Raw genomic sequence first — 20,278 nt, 5'->3', positions numbered from 1 at the left:
CAAGGAGATACTATATAAATAAAACTAAAATAGTGAACACTCTTCAGTGTGAAAGACAAAAACTAAAGGGGCCACCATGAACATTCAACTTAAGGGTTCTTCACAAGATGAATTTGGGCTTACTGGCTACGTCTTGGAACACTAACACTAAGAGGCAGACTTTAAAAGTAAAGGAGGGGCGCCTGGGTGGCTCAGTGGGTTAAAGCCTCTGCCTTCGGCTCAGGTCATGATCCCGGGGTCCTGGGATCCAGCCCTGCATCAGGCTCTCTGCTCGGCAGGGAGCCTGCTTCCCTTCCTCTCTCTCTGCCTGCCTCTCTGCCTACTTGTGATCTCTGTCTGTCAAAATAAATAAATAAAATCTTAAAAAAAAAAAAAAGTAAAGGAAAGTAGATTAGCATAAATTTTAAAAATAGGAATTTGTGCAAAGGAGGTTAAACCACAGGAAGTTATTTTCCCCAGCCAGCTTCATGGCTGTGAATACAAGTTCAAAAGGGTTTGATACCTTTTTGAGCTTTAAATGCATAATTGTGATGAAGGGGTATTTTAGACCACATGTCTAGCTGGTTATGATTCATATTGGAGCATGGAGTCAGATTTGTCTGTGTCTGTTCTTCGTGACTGGGTTGGGGACAGCAAGCTGGGCTTCTTTCTTAGCCCACAGTTCTTACTCAGCGTATTTAGTATAGTGTTTTCAATAAAACATAAAGACAAAGTCAATGTCAAACTACAGGCAACTGGTAAAATAATTACAAAAACCTGGCACCCTCAAGCTTAGAGCCCAGATGTCCTGCCACAATCCAATGTCTAAATTCTAAGCAAATTGCTGCTACTCATGGAAGTAGAATGAAATCAAGGTGCCAGGGGAAGGAAGAGATGAAACCAATCCGTAGGAGAGAGGAAAAAAAAAAAAAGTTAGTCTTGGCTTATGTCTACCAAAGTGCATATCCCTAGGCCTACAGATCCAGAGATGCCCTGGGCAAACAGAAAATTATAAAGTCCTTTTAAGGTCTGCCAGGGACACTTAGAATAAGTAGGTCATTCCACAATTCTTGAATTTGTTCACATTCTGTTTCTCCAATTTAGGGACTCCTGAACCTTCATAAACTCAAGCCAATTTATCATGGTTTTTAAAAGTTAAAAATTTTACATTTTAAACTAAAAATTTTTAATTTTTTAAATAATATTGGGTGACATTTTTATTTTTAAAGCTATTTGAGTGATAGTTTGCAAGTGACAAAAAACTTTCATGTAGCAACATTCATTACATATAATATTATATAATATTAGTTCTTTTTTTTTATTTCTTTTCAGCATAATAGTTTATTGTTTTTGCACCACACCCAGTGCTCCATGCAATCCGTGCCCTCTCTAATACCCACCACCTGGTTCCCCCAACCTCCCACCCCCCGCCCCTTCAAAACCCTCAGATTGTTTTTCAGAGTCCATAGTCTCTCATGGTTTACCTCCCCTTCCAATTTCCCTCAACTCCCTTCTCCTCTCCATCTCCCCTTGTCCTCCATGCTATTTGTTATGTTCCACAAATAACTGAAACCATATGATAATTGACTCTCTCTGCTTGACTCATTTCACTCAGCATAATCTCTTCCAGTCCTGTCCATGTTGCTACAAAAGTTGGGTATTTGTCCTTTCTGATGGAGGCATAATACTCCATAGTGTATATGGACCACATCTTCCTTATCCATTCATCCATTGAAGGGCATCTTGGTTCCTTCCACAGTTTGGCGACCGTGGCCATTGCTGCTATAAACATTGGGGTACAGATGGCCCTTCTTTTCACTACATCTGTATCTTTGCGGTAAATACCCAGTAGTGCAATTGCAGGATCATAGGGAAGCTCTATTTTTAATTTCTTGAGGAATCTCCACGCTGTTTTCCAAAGTGGCTACACCGTAATTTTTTAAATTAAATTTAAAAATTTTTAAATTTTATCTCATGCCCTCCCCAACCCACCACATGACTTGTCACATCTTATCTCTTGTTGTAAATCTTTGACTCATGAGATATTGACATGATCCCCACCCTCTCACCCCCATCATTTTCTCACAGATTTGTGAATATCCTTCTCCCTCCTGATGCTAAAGAGATTGCTACTCGCTTCCGCTGGTGGCAGCCAAGACACGACGGCCTGGATCAGAATGATTGGGCCATCGACAATGTCCTCATCTCGGGCTCTGCTGACCAGAGGACCGTCATGCTGGACACTTTCAGCAGCGCCCCCGTGCCCCAGCATGAGCGCTCCCCAGCAGACGCTGGCCCCGTTGGGAGAATTGCCTTCGACACGTTTATGGAGGATAAAACTGCAGGTACATTTTTCCCTAATGCTAAATAAAAATCCAGCAGAAATGTAGTGTAGATTTGGGTCTTTTCAAAAAAGTAGAATGTGTGCCTCTTACAGGTTCTCAAATGGTATAGAGATCGTGAAAATGCTTTCACCCTTTTGTTTCTCTCACACTCCCTGGTTTATGTTGTAACTACATCTTTTCTTTCATTCAAGCAGCAAGAATGTTTTAATAAATAGCATTCTATAATAATCCCTTTTCTTTTTTTTAAGAGAGTCTTCATTTCTGTGCTTCCTATATTTTCTCCTTTGGGTAGAAAGCCAACATTTCCTGGTCATTTATACCCAAAGACAAGTGTCTTGTTTTACTACATGTCCGATACCTTTGGGATGGCATTTCATGTTTACGAGAATGTCTAAAGGTCTTGCTGGTTACTCTTCATTCTCTCTAAAAGTAGAGCAGTAATCCTGCCAAACCAGAAAAGATCTCTACATGCCATGATCATTTTTAATGTCTTGTCTTTGTTTCACTGAACTGAAAATCTGGTCTCTTTTTTAAAAGTGGTGTCTTATGTCAAGTTTGTGGCTTTATCATGCCACATCCTTGGTTATACTACATAAAACATGGTATCCTCAGGCAAAGCAGTGATGTTGAATTATACAGCTCCTACCAGTACTGCAAGTGTTATCTGAAAGAGTTATCTGAAAATCGTTCTCTGAAGAAGGTTATTAAGAAGATTGACATACACAGACCTGGTTCAGACCTTGGCTAAATTATTAATTTATTTTTTCCCTGTGTAAAGATTTATGTAAGTGAGTTTCTGGTCAGAGAATTATTGAAGCACTGCCTCTGTGTGAATACAAGCAAATACAGATTATTTTTTCAAGTACCTAAAATATGGGGTTTTACTTTAGATTTGACTGGTGATGTGCAATTGGAGAATTGCAACACTGGTTTTCTAGACGCTGTGATATCTGCTTACAGAAGTAGTTTCTGATATTTCAGAAGCGATTGATAAGGGAGTTGATTAATGAAACCTGCTTTCATCAGGATTCAGAGTTCTAGCATAAAACGTGCACCCCGGAATAAACGGGTGCGGGGTATTCTCAATGGAATTCAAGTTTCTGTGCACCTTGAATCTTGAGTAGTAGATGCAGGATTAAATCTAGCTCCAAATCCCATGAATCAGGATGGGATATGGAATGAAAATTAGCAGGTAATGGCAATAGCATTGTGTTAGCCATCTGAACCCAGACATAAACTGCTTGTTCTGTGACATTGGTTAACGCTCAGATGAACTCCAAAGGACACCACACAGGTGAAGGCTGAGTTTCAGTGACATTGTTTGGTCTCTCCTCTGACTTCTCTGATGCCATACGACTCTGTGACTCACACAGTGACCCCACACCTCCAATTATACCTGTTCATCGCTAGAATGCTAGAGCTAACCAGGAAACTTTCAGAGGAAGAGACCTATAAAATCAGAGTATATCGTGAATTAGATGCAACTTACAGAAATGTTCCATTCCTAAACTTTCTGGAATAAAATCATACTGTTAAAGACACCTGTCTCAGAAAGGACATTGTGGGCGGGGTGTGTGTGTGTGTGTGTGTGTGTGTGTAGATGTGTGCTTGTGTGTGATTGAGAAATAGGAGAGACGATAGGATGTACTCTGCACTAATCAGGTCATTGTCTTGTTGCCTACATTTTCCTTGGACTCTTACAAGCCTGTTTTTAGTCACTTAGTTGAGGCATAATTGACATACAAAAAGCTGTTGTTATTAATGTATACAACTTGATGAGTTTGGAGATAAGTATACACCCAAGAGACCATCACCACAACCACGGTCACAAATTGATCAATCACCTCTTAAAGCTTCTTCACACAGGCACCCCCGACCTTTTTTTAACCTTCTTAGCAAATTTTTAAATATACAGTACAGTATTGGTAACTATAGGCCCTCTGTTGTAGATCTCTGGAACTTATTGCCCTGTATTCCTGAAACTTTACGCATGCCCTTTGACTGACATTTCTTCCTCTCCTCAACCCCTAGTAACTGCTATTCTACTCTACGAGTTTGAATATTATAATTTATTTAATTATGCAGATTACAGTATGAGTATTTCAGTAGAAATAGCTAATTTATTTCCCTATCATATTACTAACAACTCTTTGTCCTTTAAATCCTCCCTACAAGTTAAATATTTATCAGAAAAGAATTTGGGGGCACCTGGTTGGCTCAGTGGATTGGGCCTCTTCCTTAGGCTCAGGTAATGATCCCAGGGTCCTGGGATCAAGTCCCCAGTCGGGCTCTCTACTCAGCAGGGAGCCTGCTTTCCCACTCCTCTGCCTGCCTCTCTGCCTACTTGTAATCTCTCTCTCTGTCAAATAGATAAATAAAATCTTAAAAAAAAAAAAAAGAATTTATATAGGGACACCTTGTGGGCTCAGTAGGAGAGCATGTGATTCTTAATCTTAGAGTCATAGCTCGAGCCCCACATTGGGTGTATAGATTACTAAAAATTAAGTAAATAAATAAAATTGGTATACATGTCCCTTTGCTTTTCATTTATAACACATACAATACACTTTTTTCCTAAATGTAGACTTACAAATATTATATATCTCAACCTCCTGGTATCCATGTTCCTAAAATGGTATGTTTATATTAGTGTTTTGCCTGTGGATTGTATGTAATGTAAGAGAGATTTCTACTGAAAACAATCTTGCATAGATTGTTTTTGAATTGCATGGATTGAAAAGAGAGATTTCTACTGAAAACAATCTTGCATAGATTGTTTTTGAATTGCATAGATTGAAAAATGGCTTCAAGTAATTTTGCTATGAATTTGTCATAAAATAAAACAAATAAAATTTTTCTTCATTCAAGTGAATGAGCATTGGCTATTCCATGATGATTGCACAGTAGAAAGATTCTGTGACTCCCCTGATGGCGTCATGATTTGCGGCAGCCATGATGGAAGAGAAGTGTACGCAGTGACCCATGACCTGACTCCCACGGAAGGCTGGATCATGCAGTTCAAGGTGAAAATGTTATGGTTACATAAATAACCATCCACTAGCAATATAAAAATGAAAAAACAATTTGTAGAGATAAAGATAATACATTTCACTGTCTTAATCTCTACTTCGAAAAATAAAATGTATGTTTCAGTAATGTCCATCTCAACTATATTTAACTTAATGATTAAAAGTAATTAAGATGATTTTACTTCTGAACTATGCCAAGATAAAACTTTCATAAATGTGTTTCTCCTCAGGATTAAATACTGATAGAGCAAAATAGTGACAATAAAAATGTAGGATACTGATTCCAGTTTCCCATAATCATTATGCGTTAGCCAATTTCTTCCTTTAAGAGAAGCTTAAAGCTATTATGGTCATAATAACTCTTTTTTTTTTTTTTTTTACAAGAGCATTTTAATGTTTCTAGAGAAAGAAAATTCTAGAAAACAAAGGCATGATTAGCATTAAAGCTAACGTCAGTTTTGGCCAAGAATTTATGTCAGCCAATTTGTTTTATGTCAACCAATTATTATCTATCTGACTCCACCGTATTAACAACAAATGTTGCAGTATATCCCTCTGCGTCAACAAAGGGTATTGTGCCTTATTAGAAGTACCTTCTGTTATCACTTCATTGCATCTTACTTGTAGTTGAAAGTGATTTATGGAGAGTCATAAATTGTACAACAAAATAGTAAACTTGGAAAAGCTGATAGCAATCCTTCTTGATCGAGTATTCTGCCAGATGGTAGTGCCAAACCATTAGCACAACAAACAACAATTTGTGAGAGTGGGCCCAGGCCTTCCATGGCAATCGGCCAGCCATGGCAGAAGCACAGCTTTCAGCTTCTCTCCAAAGTCCCTGCACAATATATTTGGCACTTTCTATAATTTGTCACCTTGGGCAACCACCTCACCTCCCCCGTCCATCAGCAGAACAGATAATGAACCTGGAAATACAGGATGGATGTGGTTGTAGCATCTATCAAGTGATCAGAAACTTTCTCGTTGCCAGGTCCTTAGAGCAGAAACATGTAATACGTTTTTAATCATTTGACAATCTTTCTTTTCTGTGTATTAGATCTCTGTTGGATGTAAAGTATCTGAAAAAGTTGCCCAGAATCAAATTCATGTGCAGTATTCTACTGACTTCGGTGTGAGCTGGAATTATCTGGTCCCTCAGTGCTTACCTGCAGACCCCAAATGTTCTGGAAGTGTTTCTCAGCCATCTGTATTCTTTCCAACCAAAGGGTGGAAAAGGATCACCTACCCACTTCCTGAAAGCTTAGTGGGGAAGTAAGTAGAAAATTAAAATAAAGCCTTGTTCCAAGCATCCAGAAGTTCATTAGGGCTACCTGTTGAGCCTGAAATTTTATGTAATTGTGGATAATAATACTCTCTTACACCCAACTCTAAAGGTTCTTTAATTGGTGACCTCCATGATGAGCTACCTTTAGGAGACCTCAAGTTTTAATCCTCAGACTTGGCCCTTGGCAGGCCCTGCCATTCCCCATGCTTTAATCCCTGAACATGGGGACGGACCAATAGTGATAGTCTTAGAACCACATCAGAAGGTGTATGCTTCCTCATGAATTTTATAGACTGTGGTCCACCATGCATCACATGCTTTCCATATTACTGCCTTGTCACTCCATAGATGGAACCAGGAGCAAATCCTAACTTGTCATGATGTTCGTACAAATCGTAATTTTTCGTGCTGTCTTTGCAAATGTGGTTTGTAGATTTCATTTTTCTCTTACCAAAGCATTACATTATGCACCTGCAGTGAAAATTCATTAGCCTGGAGCAGTGGTGAGCCAAGATGATTCAACCGTTCCCTGAGAAGTCTGTGGCTAATTTAAAGCAATTCCAAAAGATTTCCCTTTAACTATAAAATTGGGGGGGGGCGGGGGTTGGAGATACACTAGAGAAAATGACAGGTATACCTCCATCATATGAATCATAGAGACTGGCTAAATGCAAAATCTTCTTATGAAACAGAATTATGATATATGATCAGAGCATATAGAACCTTTAAATAAGGTGCTTGCACTTGGCTTTGCCAGTCTGCCATAAATATCATTAACTACATGATCACTCACTATTTCCTGCAACAAATCTGAAAGGCTTCATCAATTAACATGCTGGGAAATTAGATCAGGATACTTTCCGCTGCAGGTAACAGAAAACCCAATCCAAGTGGACTCAATTAAAAATGAAATGTTTTATAGCTCTAATGAAAAGACAAGGATGAGTGAACTCTAACATGGGTTGATTCACAAGCTCAAAAATGTCCTCCAGGACGTTGTTACTTCTTCCTCTTTGACTCTTGCTGCACTGTCCCCATACTGGTGTCACACTCAGTCCTCACGAACATAGATAGCTTTGAGAAAACTTAAGCAGAATGCATCCTTACCTACATAAGGTTGGTAAGAGAAAGGAAGAGAAATAGAATTGCATTTCTTTCAGAACCAGAGCAACTACCTCCTTGCAAGGAGCATGTCCTCTTGGTACATATTAGCTCAGGAAAGTCCATCCCTGACTCAGCCAATGGGCTGGAGATGTTCTATTACTCGTATGACTCACCTGGGGTGAATGGATGATGGGGAGCCACCCTAAGGTCACTGCTTCATTTTACCCCTCCCGTTCTCCCTCTCTCTTTTTATAATGATATATAACTTAGATTCATTAAGATGCACACATCTTAATTTTTCAGCACAATGAGTCCTTACCATCGTGTAACCCGTGTGACGACCCCATAAACCAAGATACAGAACATTGACATCACCCCAGAGAGCGTCCTCATGCCCTTTGAACTCTTACACCAAGACAGTGCAGCTTATTTTTGTATAGAGTTAATTATGAGGCTTGTATTTTCCCCAGAAGACAGAGAAGAGCAAAGATGAAATCAAAATCTTAGGGAAATTGCCCTTTTAAAAAACCCTTTCAGAATTGTTTTCTAATTAGCAGAGTTGTTCTGAGAATATTGGTTATCTCTGGGGGTTCAGAAGTTGCTGTTCCCTGACCAGCCGGGGACTATGTGCCTGCTGACAGGTATCTGTCAGAGGAGTCACTCGTCTTCTGTACAATTTCAGAAATGGTACTTAATGGGTCTAAAAAGCAACACAACCCCTGGACTCCAGCTCATAACCAGCTTAATTTACGATAGTTACAGTTTCGTGTTTTAAAATATTCCTGTTGCTTGAAATAGAGATCCCACTGCATTTTCATTTTGTTTTCCAAGTTTGCTCACAGAGCATAAAATTTAAATGAAACTGGCTTTAGTGTTCCTCTACTAGAAATAACTAATAGTGGTCAGAAAACATTTTTTATTTACCCATTTCATCCTTTTGCGATCATCTTAAATATTGTTTTATTTTTTCTCTTGAGCACTGAATGTACACATAGGAAAGTGGACCTGAATCAAGTTAACATTGGTTCTCATTCCTTTGTTTTTGTGTTGTCTATAGTCCAGTAAGATTGAGGTTCTATCAGAAGTACTCAGATATGCAGTGGGCAATCGATAATTTCTACCTGGGCCCTGGATGCTTGGACAACTGTAGAGGCCATGGCGATTGCTTAAAGGAGCAGTGCATTTGTGATCCGGGATACTCTGGGCCCAATTGCTACTTGACTCACACTCTAAAGGTAATGTTAAAGTCCCCAAAAGAAGCGTTTACCCACACTACAGGTCATGCCTGAAGAGACATTGTGTGAGACTAATACTTCTTAACAGCATTCTTTGGGGGCCCCAGGAAGTAAATCCTTTGGATGGCAACTAAAGAATATGCCTTGGGTTTCTTAGAGCCCAGAATATTAGGATCGAGTCTGGTACAATTTATCAGTTCATAAAATTAACCAGACTGTATCAATTAAAGAACATTAATACTCTGCTTTTTTTTTTTTAAAGCAGACTCTTGGTTTGAAATCAATATTAAGTCCTCTTCACATTTTCTGTAGATGGACAGTTTGAAGGAGGATGCTGATGTTATGAAGCAGATAACCCAGATTCGCTATCACAAAGAAACAAATTTTGAAAAATGACTAAACAGTACCTGCATTTTTAAAAATTGAATTATAATTGACATACAATGTGATTTTAGTTTCAGGTATGCATCGCAGCGATTGGATAATACTGTCCATTACTCGGTGCTCACCGTGATAAGTATAGTCCTCATTATGTCACCAACCAACATTATTACAATATTATCATTACCTGAATTTTTGTTCGGAAAATTCAGGGCTCTGATGACTGCAGCTGAAACGTGGCTGTGTATTAAGAAGAGAGAGGTCATTCTTGGAAACTTTAGCTGTTATGTCATTATTTACTGTGCAAAGTAAATACAGTTGCCCAACACAGTTGCCATACACTCTGTGTCTGTGAACAAATATAGTGCATTCGTCATTGCAATAACAGAAAAGCGACTAAGCCAAAAAAGTACAAATTGCTGAAATCAAACATGTAAGTGGCAAATGATGTAAACCAAACCTGTTCTGTCATTTTTTTTTCTATAAAACAGCAACAACTTTGGAATTAATAAGTTAAAAAAATAACATTGGAGCAATGCTCACTTGTTTCTGAAGCTGTTGGTCTATTTGTTATCAAATGAGATTATAATATGAGAAACCTAGCCCTAGATAATGAATTAACTAAAAAAAGTCTAGTTTCTTTCATGAGCATTCAAATTTTATTAATATTCCTCAGTTGGATAAAAAATTATACAAGTCTATATTATGAACTCTGATCAGACCTTTCTAATGAGGGTTTACGTGGTTAACAGTGCATGTCTTCTGACTCATGTTTTTACATGTAAACCTCCATTTTTAAAATTGCATTTATTTGCTGGGGTGGGGCGCCTGGGTGGTTCAGTTGGTTAAGCATCCAACGCTTGATCTCAGTTCAGGTCTTGATCTCAGGGTTGTGAGTTCAAGCCCTGCATTGGACCCTACTTTAAAAAAAAAGTTATTACATTTATTTGCTCACATCAGTAAGGTAAGGTAAGTCTGACACGTGACTACATGTCCTTAACTATAAAGAGGATTATGTTCTGAGTTTGGAGAGAGTCCATTTAAATCATTTTAACTACACAGTAAGACACCAACTAGACAACTCATTGAAAGAAATGAAAAACTATAGTTTTTCTCTATACAGTTACTGCAGTTGCAACTGTGACAACTTGTCTTAATGATACATCATTTCTGTAATTTACAAAACAAAAAACAGAAGAATTATACCTCAACACAGTGCAAAACTACTATGGACAAAATGAAGGTACCATGGTCAAAATGAATAGAAAAATCAAGATGTTTACTATGATGTGAGGGGATGAAATAATTTCACATAAAATGTAGCCATAACAAACCGTAATATTTTATTTATCTACTCTCTTTGGAAAACAGACTATTCCTGATTGTTGGTCATTCTCAGTTAAGATAAACTGGAGATGTAGGGGAAATATTCCAGATTTTGAGTACTTCTCATCATCATCCTGAATCTTGAACCTGATAAACACGTAAAACCTGACTTCCAAAGTTGATCTTCTTTTGATTCATACACAAAACTTTGGTTTCAAACATCCCTGTCTAACCATATAGACTTTCCAAGTTCACACTGTCCCAGAAGCTAGAGGGTCCTGGTTGCTTAAAGCAGTCTCCAAGGTAGGGGGCACACACTCCTGGGAGAAAACAGAACAATCCATTGAAAAATGTTAGGGGACAAAAGTGCTTGAACATCCATTTTATTTTATCTTATTCCTTTACATTTTCATTTTTTGTGCATGTTTCATATAATAAATTACAACTGTACTTCTATATACAATATAAATAGATATATATATATATTTGGAGAATACATGCTTAAGTAACTTCACAAATAGGAGTGTTACTATAGCCAACTTGGAGTTGTTTTATTTTATGATTCTTTCTAGACTTAAAATTCCAATGACTAAACATTATTTAATCACTTTAAATGTTCATAATATATGATGAAAAAGAACATTGTAGAGAAATATCAGGGTTTTTTTAATATCTTTGGAAAAGCATTTGAAATTGGCCCTATTTTTTTTAAGTCCAAGATGAAACTACATTGTCTAAATTATTCCACAGCTATTATCTGAAATTTTTACCTTTAACCACATCCCACTTATTTTTTTTTCCCAGACTTTCCTGAAGGAACGCTTTGACAGTGAAGAAATCAAGCCTGATTTATGGATGTCCTTAGAAGGTGGGAGTACTTGTACAGAGTGTGGCATTCTTGCTGAGGACACTGCGCTCTATTTTGGGGGATCCACCGTGAGACAAGCTATTACTCAAGATCTGGACCTCAGAGGGGCCAAGTAAGTCATTTTTTGTTATTTTAATCACAGCATCACAAGTTGGCCCCCAAAGGAAGGAACGCACTTACTGTAGAAGTTGTTATCCAGGACTTGAGTAGACCACTTGTTCTAATTCACTGTTCTGATGGATCATAATGTGTGTTTGCATTCAGATTCCTGCAATATTGGGGACGCATCGGGAGTGAGAACAACATGACCTCCTGCCATCGGCCCATCTGCCGGAAGGAAGGCGTGCTGTTGGACTACTCTACTGATGGAGGCACGTTTCAGGGGTGAAAGCCACACTTTGGCTTTCAGATTCCCAGTTGACATCCAGTGCCCCTCAGAAAAGTTTCTGCAAACTTTTGCTGCCTTTGCAATGAGAATAGCAAAAATCACAGAGAGAAAACGGCAGATCTTAGTCAAATTACATGAGACCTATGTGTTCCACAGAATCTACCCACAAGGGGATAAGAGAGAAATCACACTAAAAAATAAGCTCCACACTTTATGAATAAAGAAAAAAAATCTGTGTAACTGAAGTTTGATTATAAATGGTACAATTCAGAAATAAATTTGATAAGGTTTCTAAGTAAGATCATTTTAAAAACACTTTTAAAACTTTTGTGTGAGCAATAAATAACAATAAATCTAGAAGAAAACTTTATTGTGAAAGAAGACAGTCTGAATTCATGAGTTTTTTAAAGAATATTTGAATAAAATTCAGTTGTATTATTTTGAAGTAGCTAAAACCAGACCAGGAATACCATGAAAGTCCTTAGAAAATGAATTTTAGCAGATAGGTGTCACTTTACTGACTACCAGAGATATTGATGAACTCAGTATTTTAGGGTATTCAAAAGTGTTTCCTTAAGTAATTTAAACATCCCACCTACAGTCTTATAAATTGATAAGAGGAAAACTTATCAGTCCAATGAAATAAAAATTGCCTAGATTTAAAATAGCTACATGAAAATGTTAAATTCCAGGGCACCTGGGTGGCTCAGAGGGCTAAATTCTCTGCCTTCGGCTCGGGTCATGATGCCGGGGTCCTAGGATCAAGCCCCACATTGGGCTCTCTGCTCCACAGGGAGCCTGCTTCCTCTTCTCTCTCTCTCTCTCTGCCTGCCTCTCTGCCTACTTGTGATCTCTGTCAAATAAATAAATAAAATCTTTTAAAAAACTACATTAAAAAAATAAATAAAATGTTAAATTCCTAGGAGTTCCTGTCCAGAAACATGCAAAACATGGATGTATCTCATTATTTATGAAAAAGAATACACATAGCAATCTAGAACAAAATGTTAGGAGCAGAAAATACATAATTTTTATTTCAGTGTTTCTATTTTTGGCCAAATATTTCTAACTACCCTTCCTCTCATACCATCAGCCTGGTTTTTGAAACAGTAGAGAGCATTTATATTAAAGTCAATGAAATCAATTATTATTTTCCAGTCGAAGATTTCTTTGGGAAGCTTATGGTAGCTGCAGTCTACTGTTGTTTTGAGGAGTTTTTTCCAGATATGTCACTATGTTGTGTATTTGTTACTATAGGAATTACTTGGACTTTGCTCCATGAGATGGATTACCAGAAATACATCTCTGTTAGACACGACTACATACTTCTTCCTGAGGACGCCCTCACCAACACAACTCGACTTCGCTGGTGGCAGCCTTTTGTGATCAGCAATGGACTCGTGGTGTCTGGAGTGGAGCGTGCGCAGTGGGCACTAGACAACATACTGATTGGAGGAGCAGAAATCAATCCTAGCCAACTGGTTGACACTTTCGATGATGGTAAGGATTTTGTGAGCCTTTTGCCTGCTTATGTCTTTAGGTGAGTTACTACGTGAAAAGCATTCAGAAAGTACCTAGCACATATTCACTGCTCAACAAATGTTAGCTGTTCTTTTACTCAGTAGTTTATAAATCTTCAATATTAACTGTTTGCTGAATTGTCAACTGAGAATTTGATAAGTTCTGTTAAAGACAAAATGTCTAGTTATAAATATAATTTGAAATTTCAATATCTGGAAGAATTTTAGTTTCTTTAGGAATTTCTGCACCACAGAGATGCACATTGCATTGTTTTAAGAGTGTGTCAAAAATGCCGTAATGGTACAAGTCAATCAGACTAGCAGTTACATTTTTTAACTTGGTTAATCGTTATGTGAGCATTTAATAATATCTTCTAGATTTTATGGATCACCTTGGATTTATATATTATACCAATTACATAGAAATCATTCTTGCCACATTGCTTCCAATTTCCCTTGACAGAAGGTACTTCCCATGAAGAAAACTGGAGTTTTTACCCTAATGCAGTAAGAACAGCAGGATTCTGTGGCAATCCATCCTTCCACCTCTACTGGCCGAATAAGAAGAAGGACAAAACTCACAATGCTCTCTCCTCCAGAGAACTCATTATACAGCCAGGATATATGATGCAGTTTAAAGTAAGGGGACGTCGCTCCTCCAGACATTGGGGGTAGAGGATGGGGAGAATGCTTAATTGAACAACTCTAAGGAAATGACTGATTTCTTTCGTTAAAAGAGACTTCATCTTACGAATAAAAGAAGTAATCTTTAGCAAAGGCCTTTATCAGATAGGATTATTTGAGCACGGATAAAATCAATTAGTTTGTTGGGACATAGCAAGAAATGTAACTATATTGTATTTTATATATGTAATCTTGAGTTCAGTTTCCCAAACCCTGGAAATGAAAAGCTTATAGAGGTACCCTGGCCTGCTCTGCCTATTTTTCTTTCTCTCTCACATACACACAGTTTCTGTATCTCTTACTCTACTCTGATTTCATATATTAAGCCACTTTCTATCCTTCTCTATCATGCCTATTTTTTTTTGATCTCTGACTTCTAAACACAAACATATACAGTAGCCCAGTTGGAACTCCTCCAAATCCTCATTTACAAAGGACTCTCAAATCTTTTACATGCATCTTTTATTCATAAAGGAGAGTAAAGGGAAAGTCATAGGAGATCATTAATATTCAGAAAATCAGAGAGAAAGATAAAGCAATATCAATTATGTTTTTCTCTTTATAAAACATTTTTTGAAAAAGGGTATTACAGAAAAATGCTTTGTTACTCAAAAACAATTGGTTGTTTATTTAAAACATTTATTAAATGTTTGGGGCGCCTGGGTGGCTCAGTGGGTTAAGCCTCTGCCTTCGGCTCAGGTCATGATCCCAGGATCCTGGGATTGAGCCCTGTATCCGACTCTCTGCTCAGCAGGGAGCCTGCTTCCACCTCCCTTTCTACCTGCCTCTCTGCCTACTTGTGATCTCTCTCTGTCAGATAAATAAAATATTTTTTAAAAAATTTATCAAATGTTTTTAAAAAATGTCCTTTAATGATGGTTAATAGTAAGAATCCTTTCTAGCAGGAATAAAAATGTATTCACAGCTGGTAGGAGAGAAAAATAGGGCACTATTATTTAATGGGTATAGAGCTTTGGATTTTGCACGATTTAAGAGTTCAGATCTTTTGCAAGAAAGAGGGGGATTAGGGATGTTCAGTGTTTTCCTCAGCTTTCTGTTAAATTTTCCTTCAGAAACTAAAGAGTGAGGGAATCTCCTCAATTACTACCACTCTATAGGTCTATCCTTAACTAAGTGGCATAAAGGATGCTGAAGGTCTTGTCTGGTGTTACCCCACCCCTAATTCCAAGCCACCTCCTTTAAGAGTGAAGATTTTCCCTCTAGCAGGCCCACACCAGGCCCTTATCAAAGTTGTCATATTTGATTAAGTTGGTTGGAGCCTCCTGTCTTGCTGCCTCTGTCAACCCAAACTGAAGAGATGGACATCATCTTCTCTAACCAAATCCATTTGTTTAAAAAAAAGAAAAAAGTTCATCCCCAGAAATGTAGTACTTAAAGTATCACCAACACTCCATTTTTCTAAGTCACCAACAATTTTCTAAACTTCACCCATTTCTTGCCTTTCCTTTCTGATCTGTACCCCTGGGCACTGTTGTCTTTGCCCTCCACAGCTGGGGCCATCTTGCGCTTGTTTTCCACTTGTTCTCCAGCTCTGAGTTCTCTGCCAGTTCTCCTCTTTCCTCCTTGGAATATACTTCTGCTTCCTTTTTGGCTCCTCTTCTTCCTCCGACGCTCTAGAGGTCTCTAGACCTCTAGTACTAGTACTCTAGTGCTAGTATAATACTAGTACTCTAGCATTTTGCGGTACTTCTCTGCTCTCTTCTCTCTTAGATAGTCTCCCCATTGGAAATTCCATTCATCCTTTGGCTTCCGGGACATGTTTAAGACCAGCTCCCAGACCTGCCTTTCCAACCCTGACTGATTCACCAACCATTAATTCAGTACTTTTACATTCTCTGTACATTCCTACACTTTCATTGTCCGGCATCTCAGCTCATAGCGGCAAATAGTGAACTTCATCTCCTCCCTCTCCCTACCGACTCCTCTTTCTGATTCTCCTGTTTTTATTGATGGCAGCACCTTTGACTTATTGATCAGCTTTAAAAGTTGAAATAGTCTTTGATTTTTCACTTTTAACTTTTCACATCTAACCAGCTACTGCAGCCTTGTAATTTCCAGTGTGCCTGGCACCCATCCCATCTTCTCCGTTTGCTCTATTCCCACTTGCACTCATTAAATCAGTAGTCCAGTAACTAGTCTTCCTTTCTACTCCCACCTGTCCTTCAACAGCACAGCCAGACTCATCTTTACAGAGCATAGCTCTGAGCACATTACTCCACTGCTCATAAACCTTTAATGGCTCCCCATTGCTTACCAAATTAAGGTCAAAAGCCAAAGACTACAGTTCATGGTCTACCGAACTCACTAATCTGTCTCACGTTCTCTCCCAGTATTCTACACCTTCTACAGCTGGACCAAAACATAGCTCATGCTCTCCTATAGACATGACACAGCGTCTTCCCACCTCTGTGTCTTTGCTCACGCTCCTCCCATCTAACTGTGTTTCTCCTACCTCCACCTCTCACACTCTTCCCATTCTCCAGAGGCAGCTCACATGCACCCTATTTGGTTAACTCTTTTCTGTTTTGTTTTAGTTGAAGTATATTTGACATTTAACTTTGTGCAAATTTAATTTGTACAACATGTTGATTTGATACATACATATATTGTCATATGATTGCCATTGTAGTGAGAGCACCTCTATCATGTCACATAATTATCATTTCTTTCTTGTGGCTGGAATAATTAAGATCTTCCACTTCTGATGAATTATTTTCCAATCCATTTAACCAGACACTGTCTCTCCTTCATAAGAAGCACCACAGCGTTTTAGTTATATCTTTTATGATTTCCTTTCTCATTATTGGAATATGCTTCTTACTCTCTCTGAAGCCAGGGCTGTTTTATTCATGAGGGTGTGGCCTGAAATTTTTAGCACTAACCTTCCCCTGTATCAGCACTAAAATAGGACATGTTAATAATTAGATGATTAGGACTTAAATTTAAATTGCCGAAGTTTTATAGCAATATTAATGATTCAAACATTTAATTGCATATAATGTGGAAAGCTCTTATTCATATGAAAATGGAAAAACCACAAGAATAGAAATTCGTGCCAGAAATGTAGTAGCCTCAGGAAGTTAGGATATCAATGAAAATGTCTTGAAGCAGTCATACTTCGAGTTTCTTTGCATTAATTCTCCAAGTGTTACTGCATTAATTCTCCAAGTGTTACTTTGCTTTCGGCTAAATTTTCTTCCCCAAATTTATAATTAATATGTTGTTATATTTATCCAGTAAATAGAAATAGCACTTTTTTTGTTTGTTTTATTGCTTAGTCATGGATATCATTCTGTTTACAGCCAGCTCTGATTGGTATGGAATGCCTTTTTCTCCTGGAGAGGCATCTGACTCTTAGTCTTAACCAAAACTGCCAAATTTGGCAAGTAGAAAAAGCTGAAGAGCAATAGCATAATCCAGAAATGTTAAAATTAACTAGCTAGATCGATAGGCCAAAATTAAGCCTGGAAAAAAAAAATGGGGCCTGGTCATTTCTGTACAAAAACTTTTATGTCTTTGAAAAAAAGACTTTTCTCAAAGGTTAATAGCTTGCTCTTTTAATTTTTTTGTTTTTATTATTGAAGTATAATTGACATAAAATGTTATGTTAGTTTCAGATGTACAACATAGTGATTTGACATTCTGTACATTACTCAGTGCTCACCACTATCTTAAGTCACTTCCAGTGTTATTACAGTATTTTTACCCATTTCATCCATTCCCTCTACCCCCCTCTAGAAGTCACCAGTTTGTTCTCTGTATTTTTTAAGTCTGTTTCTGTCTGTTCATTTGTTTTGTTTTTTAGATTACACAAATAAGTGAAATCATGTGGTATTTGTCTTTCTCGGTCTTACTTACTTCACTTAGCGTAATACACTCTGGATCCATCCATGTTTTCACAAATGGCAAGATCTTATTCTTTCTTATGGCTAGGTAATATTCCATTGTAGATATACCCCATATTTTGTCCATTCGTCTGTTCATGGACATTTGGATGGCTTCCATATCTTGGCTATTGAAAATCATGCTGCAGTGAACATAGGGGTGCATATATCTTTTTGAATTAGTATGTTCATTTTCTTTGAGCAGTGGAATTATTTGATCATTGCGTGTTTCTATTTTTAATTTGTTGAGGAACCTCCATACTATTTTCCATAGTGGCTGTACCCAGTATAGATTCCCACCAATTGTGCCCAAGGGTCCCCTTTCATCCACATCCTTACCAATACATATTATTTCTTATCTTTTGATACTACCCATTCTAATTTGTGCGTGGTGATATCTCATTATGGTTTGATCTGCATTCCCCCAATAATTAGTGAGGTTGAGCATCATTTCATGTGTCTGTTGGCCATCTGTATGTCCTCTTGGGAAACATATTCAGGTCCTCTGCCCATTTTTTAGACAGATTTCTGTTTGTTTGTCTTGAGTTGTGTAAGTTCTTTGTATATCTTCAGTATTAATCCCTTACCAGATATATCATTTGCAAGTATCTTCTCCCATTCAGTAGGCTGCCTTTTTGTTTTGCTGATGGTTTCCTTCATTGTGCAAAAGCTTTTTATTTTGGTGTAGTCTGAATAAGTTAGTTAGTTAGTTGGTTTTGCTTTTTTTCTCTTCCCCCTGGCTGATGTCCAAGAGATTATTGCCTATGTTTTCTCTTAGGAGTTTAGTCTCACATTTAGGTCTTTTTTTTTTTTTTTTAAGATGTTACTTATTTATTTGACAGACAGAGATCACAAGTAGGCAGAGAGGTAGGCAGAGAGGGAGAGGAAGGGAAGTAGGCTCCCCGCTGAGTTCGGGCTTGAGCCCAGGACCCTGAGATCATGACCCGAGCTGAAGGCAGAGGCTTTAACCCACTGAGCCACCCAGGCGCCCCTCACATTTAGGTCTTAAATCCATTTTGAATGTATTTTTGTATATGGTTCAGAGAGTGGTCCAGTTTCATTCTTTCACATGTTGCTGTCCAGTTTTCACAACAACGTTTGTTGAAGAAACTATCGTTTTCCCATTTGGTATTCTTGCCTCCTTTGTCATAGTATAATTGATCATAAAGTGGGTTTATTTCTTGACTCTTTATACTGTTTCATTGTTCTGTGTGTCTGCTTTTGTGCCAGTACCATACTGTTCTGATTACTTCAGCTTTGTGGTCTATCTTACAATCTGGGATTGTGATGCCTCCAGCTTTGTGCTTTCTCGGGAGTGCTTTTGCTATTTGGGGCATCTTGTGGTTCCATACAAATTTTAGGATTATTTGTTCTATTTCTGAAAAAAATGCATTTGGTATTTTGATAGAGAGTCTATTGAATCTGTAGATGCCTTTGGGTAGTATGGACATTTTAACAATATTAATTCTTCTAATCCATGAGCATGGTATGTTTTCTCATTTGTTTTCATCATCTTCAATTTCTTTCATCAACATCTTATAGTTTTCAAAGTATAAGTATTTCACCTCCTTGATTAAATTCCTTCTAGGTACTTTTTTTTGTGTAATTATAAATGGGATTGTTTTCTTCATTTCTCTTTATCCTACTTTGTTATTATCATATAGAAATACAACATATTTCTGTATATTAATATTGTACCCAGCAACTTTACTGATTCATTTTTCAGTTCTAACAGTTTTTTGGTGGAGTCTTTAGGGTTTTCTATAGATAGTATCATGTCATCTGCAAATGGTGACAGGTTCACTTTTCCTTTCCAATTTGGATACCTTTTATTTCTTTTTCTTGTCTGATTGCTGCAGCTAGAATTTCCAATACTATGTTGAATAAAAGCAGTGAGAGAGGAAATGCTTATCTTGTTCCTGATCTTAGACAAAAAGCTCTCAGGTTTTCCGCAACTAAGTATGATGTTAGCTGTGGATTTTTCATATATAGCCTTGTTAAGTTGAAGCATGTTCCCTCTAAACCCACCTTGTTGGGAGTTTTTATCATGAACGGATGTTGAATTTTGTTCAGTGCTTTTTCTGCACCTATTGAGATGATCCTATAGTTTTTATGGTTTCTCTTGTTAAAGTTACATATCACATTGATCTGCAAATATTAAATTATGCCTGCATTTCTGGAATAAATTCCACTTAATTATAGTGAATGATTCTTTTAGTGTATTGTTTA

General features: G+C 37.7%; 1 protein-coding gene across 3 annotated transcripts in view; it reads left to right on the top strand.

Moving 5' to 3' along the window:
- RELN (reelin) overlaps positions 1-20,278 on the top strand; it is a 497,367-nt gene that overhangs the window by 456,832 nt on the left and 20,257 nt on the right. For all 3 annotated transcript variants that reach the window (XM_032304615.1, XM_032304614.1, XM_032304616.1), the window contains exons 50-57: positions 2,068-2,324; positions 5,193-5,347; positions 6,411-6,625; positions 8,800-8,977; positions 11,489-11,664; positions 11,817-11,923; positions 13,198-13,440; positions 13,924-14,099. In XM_032304615.1, coding sequence (XP_032160506.1) covers positions 2,068-2,324; positions 5,193-5,347; positions 6,411-6,625; positions 8,800-8,977; positions 11,489-11,664; positions 11,817-11,923; positions 13,198-13,440; positions 13,924-14,099 — 1,507 coding nt within the window. The remainder of the gene's footprint in view (positions 1-2,067; positions 2,325-5,192; positions 5,348-6,410; positions 6,626-8,799; positions 8,978-11,488; positions 11,665-11,816; positions 11,924-13,197; positions 13,441-13,923; positions 14,100-20,278) is intronic.

Source organism: Mustela erminea, chromosome 11, assembly GCF_009829155.1.
Source record: "Mustela erminea isolate mMusErm1 chromosome 11, mMusErm1.Pri, whole genome shotgun sequence".
NCBI lineage: Eukaryota > Metazoa > Chordata > Mammalia > Carnivora > Mustelidae > Mustela > Mustela erminea.
Note: the sequence above shows the minus strand (reverse complement) of the source record. Positions and strands in the feature narration are given on the sequence as shown.